The sequence below is a fragment of the Neopelma chrysocephalum genome, unplaced genomic scaffold, assembly GCF_003984885.1.
Source record: "Neopelma chrysocephalum unplaced genomic scaffold, ASM398488v2 Primary Assembly neopelma1_80b, whole genome shotgun sequence".
Lineage (NCBI taxonomy): Eukaryota > Metazoa > Chordata > Aves > Passeriformes > Pipridae > Neopelma > Neopelma chrysocephalum.
The window spans coordinates 5786236-5789931 of record NW_020897742.1 but is presented as its reverse complement, the minus strand read 5'-3'; the positions used below and the strand labels follow the sequence as shown (position 1 = coordinate 5789931).

The following is a 3696-nucleotide window of genomic DNA, read 5'->3' as shown; positions in this document are numbered from 1 at the left end:
CCGAAACACGGTTTTACTTCTGCTTTCTGACACCAGAAATCAATGTTTGTGTGTCTTTTTGTGTCGTGGGCATTCTGCAGATCTGAATGACTTTATACACAATTATGCTTTGCATTAGGTTTTTAAAAAATGTTTTTAAAACTCATTAAAGTTCCTGGTAGGATAGAAACACATTATTGCACTGTTTGGCAGGCATATAAAAAGCTGAGATGTGCTTTCTGTGCCGCTGGTGCTTTGCTGGGTTTCACCAGGAGAGGGTAGAGTTTGGAAAGGACTCCTGGCAGCCTGAGCTCACTATTGTGCTGAGAAACAGCAAAGGGAAAACAAGCACAAGTTTCTCCTCTGCATGCTTGCACCGATCGACTACATGCAAGAGTCAGCAGATGAACTCTGGAAGACCTTAAAGTAAACAGAAAACGGAAAGAGAAACAAAATTCAAACGCAGCTTTCTAGGGAAATCCGTGGAATCGAAGGGAGAAGACGTGGCAGTTTCTGTGGGCTCACCACACCGACTGTCGCTCTGAGAACTGTCACTCACTGCACGTTGCATTAATCAGAGCTCAGGATTTATTTCTCTGCCATGACTTCCAAGCTGTGAATAGATATCAGTTTTAGAGAGAGAATGGGACCTCAAAAGACTCTCGAGCACTGAACAGAGTGGTGAGTTTTACTAAATGGTTTCATCTCTTTCCAGTCTGCTGGAGCTTTCTAACATCCTGCTTGCAGGCACAGCAGCCTGATGACTTGTCTTTTCCCTGCAGCTTGTTGCATACCTCACACGGCTTTTCCGACTGCAGGTTTCTATCTGTAACCTTTCCCACCACGACTCCAGGTCAGTTTGGTGACATTTGTAGTAGAGCTGGCTCAGTGCTGATTTGCTTTCATGAGAGATTAAAACCACAAAGCTGTGAAACCAAACAACGGACTAAAAATCCAACAAAACCAAATACAACTAAAATGGCAGGTGACTCTATATTTCCAGATGTGGAGACTGATGTATCAGAAAAAAGTGAAGAAATGGAGATTGTAGTCAATGTCGGTGGAGTAAGGCAGGTGTTTTACGGAGATAGCCTGAATCAATACCCAGAAACACGGCTGGCAGAGCTGATCAATTGTTTATCAGGGGGATACGATAGCATATTCTCCCTCTGTGATGACTATGATCCTGGAAAGAGAGAGTTTTACTTTGACAGAGACCCAGATGCTTTCAAATGCATTATTGACGTATATTACTTTGGGGAAATTCATATGAAGAAAGGAATATGCCCCATATGTTTCAAGAACGAAATGGAATTTTGGAAAGTGGATCTGAAATTTTTGGATGACTGCTGCAAAACTCATCTAAGTGAAAAAAAGGAGGAACTGGAAGAAATAGCCCGAAGAGTGCAACTCATTCTGGACGATTTGGGAGTAGATGCCTCAGAAAGTCGCTGGAAAAGGTGCCAAAAATGCATCTGGAAATTTCTGGAGAAGCCAGAATCATCCTATCCAGCTAGAGTGGTTGCTATTCTGTCCTTTCTGTTTATTTTGATCTCCTCTGTTGTGATGTGTGTCGGGACCATCCCAGATTTGCAGGTTGTAGATGCAGAGGGGAACCGTATGGAACACCCAACCCTGGACAGCATAGAGACAGCCTGCATAGGCTGGTTCACCATGGAGTATGTGCTGAGGCTGATCTCCTCTCCCAACAAACTCCACTTTGCCCTTTCTTTTATGAACATTGTCGATGTGCTAGCAATACTTCCTTTCTATGTCAGCCTGACCTTGACCCACCTAGGAGCCAAGCTGATGGAGCTGAGCAATGTTCAGCAGGCTGTCCAGGCACTGCGCATCATGAGGATCGCAAGGATTTTCAAGCTTGCACGGCACTCCTCAGGGCTCCAGACCCTAACCTACGCCCTGAAACGCAGCTTTAAGGAGCTCGGGCTGCTCCTCATGTACTTAGCTGTTGGAATCTTTGTCTTTTCTGCCCTAGGTTATACCATGGAGCAAAGTCATCCCGAAACTTTATTTAAAAGCATCCCTCAGTCATTTTGGTGGGCAATCATTACCATGACCACAGTTGGATATGGAGACATATACCCTAAAACAACACTAGGAAAACTGAATGCTGCCATCAGTTTTCTTTGTGGGGTGATAGCAATCGCCCTTCCCATCCATCCAATCATTAACAACTTTGTCAGGTATTATAACAAACAGAGAGTTTTAGAAACAGCTGCCAAGCATGAATTGGAGCTGATGGAGCTAAACTCAGCCGAGGGGAAAGCCGCAGGCTCCAAAAGTGAACTAGAGGATCTTTCAAGGGAAGGCAAGGAGAGTCCTTTTTACAGCAGCCGGCTAAAAGTCTCCCACAGTGACACTTTTATTCATCTCTTGTCAGAGGAGAAACACTATAGGACCAGGCTTCAAAGCTGCAAATAAACTGTGAACTGTTGTCAGCGCTAAGCTACAGATCGGGACAACCTGACAATCAACTATTGAAGAGAGCTGCAGTTCTGTCAGAGTTGGGAGAGAGTGCTGCTTTGCTTTTCCAACATGAATATAAATTAACCCCATGGCATCTCCATCAGCAGTTGGTAAGACTTTGCCATTATTATCCAAAATAAAATAGTAGGACTCCATTGAGATCAGACTGCTTATATTGAGTGTGTTCTGACAAAAGCCATTTGTAATCATTTCAGAGACTGAAAAGTCCTTCCCCATCGGTAAATGTTCAATGACCTGGATGTGCAGCATTGCCACACCAGAACTCTGTACCTGTGACAATAAAGAGAAGCATCACACAGATTGTGTCTTCCAGGCTCTCTTCAATGCCTTTGCATCTAGGGGAACCGCTCTTCAAAAAAATTAAAACAGCCTCTCACTTGTATTAGATTCAGGCTTACAGCAAAATGTTACAAGCACTTTCAGCCTAGAGATACTGAAAGTATCAGCATATAATGTGTGCAGAATATTAGAGTGAATAAATGGCTTTGTTTTTATAAAATGTAATTTGAGGTCAACTTTTTGGATAGGTCTCTGTTCATCTTTCCAGATAAAATGTAATTTTCAGTGAGATGTGAAGCTATATTTTGAGCAGAGATGTAGAAAAGAATCAATGTATTTTAAGGAGCAAATTTAAAAATATTTGTTCTAGCTTTTAATTGCAGCTTGATTTATATAGCAGGGATGTTTCAGGAAGGATTTATAATTTTTAAAAGTAATTTTTAAAACTGTAAGTTAATTCATGGTATATTTAATTTACTATTGAAGCAAAGGAAGGTTATAGGGGAGTTAAATTGAATGTTTCTAAAAAAGAAACTTTAGTTGTTTGAAAGTAAGTGTAGAGAAAGTTTCAATAAAAATAATGTCCATTTGATTTATGATAAAAATATCTAGCTGAATGAAGATATTACTACGTTATTTTTTAAAGCAGCACATCTCACCCCTACAATGACTGCATGGTTTTGTAAATGTTAGTTTACAGAGGTATTGGGCTCTAATCAGTATCTTATTAATTAATCAGTGTATTAATCAACACTAATATGTAGGTACTATCTTTTCCGAAAGCAAGTGCCATCTACATAAGCCTAAATTTGGCTGTTGTAAAAAATGAATGAATGCGTCTGGTCTCTACCAGAGAAATCCATGGGAACAAGGAGTTATGTCAGTTTAAAGGAGAGAGGAGCACTGGCACATGTTTACATACATTAAAAG

The 3696-nt window shown here is 41.0% G+C and overlaps 1 protein-coding gene across 1 annotated transcript; it reads left to right on the top strand.

Moving 5' to 3' along the window:
- Window positions 1-274: 274 nt before the first annotated feature.
- Window positions 275-2981, top strand: KCNF1 (potassium voltage-gated channel modifier subfamily F member 1). Its single transcript, XM_027690360.1, has 2 exons — window positions 275-660; window positions 762-2981. Exon 2 carries the CDS (start codon window positions 958-960, stop codon window positions 2419-2421), a length of 1464 nt encoding a protein of 487 aa, XP_027546161.1. The 5' UTR covers window positions 275-660; window positions 762-957; the 3' UTR covers window positions 2422-2981.
- Window positions 2982-3696: the final 715 nt, after the last annotated feature.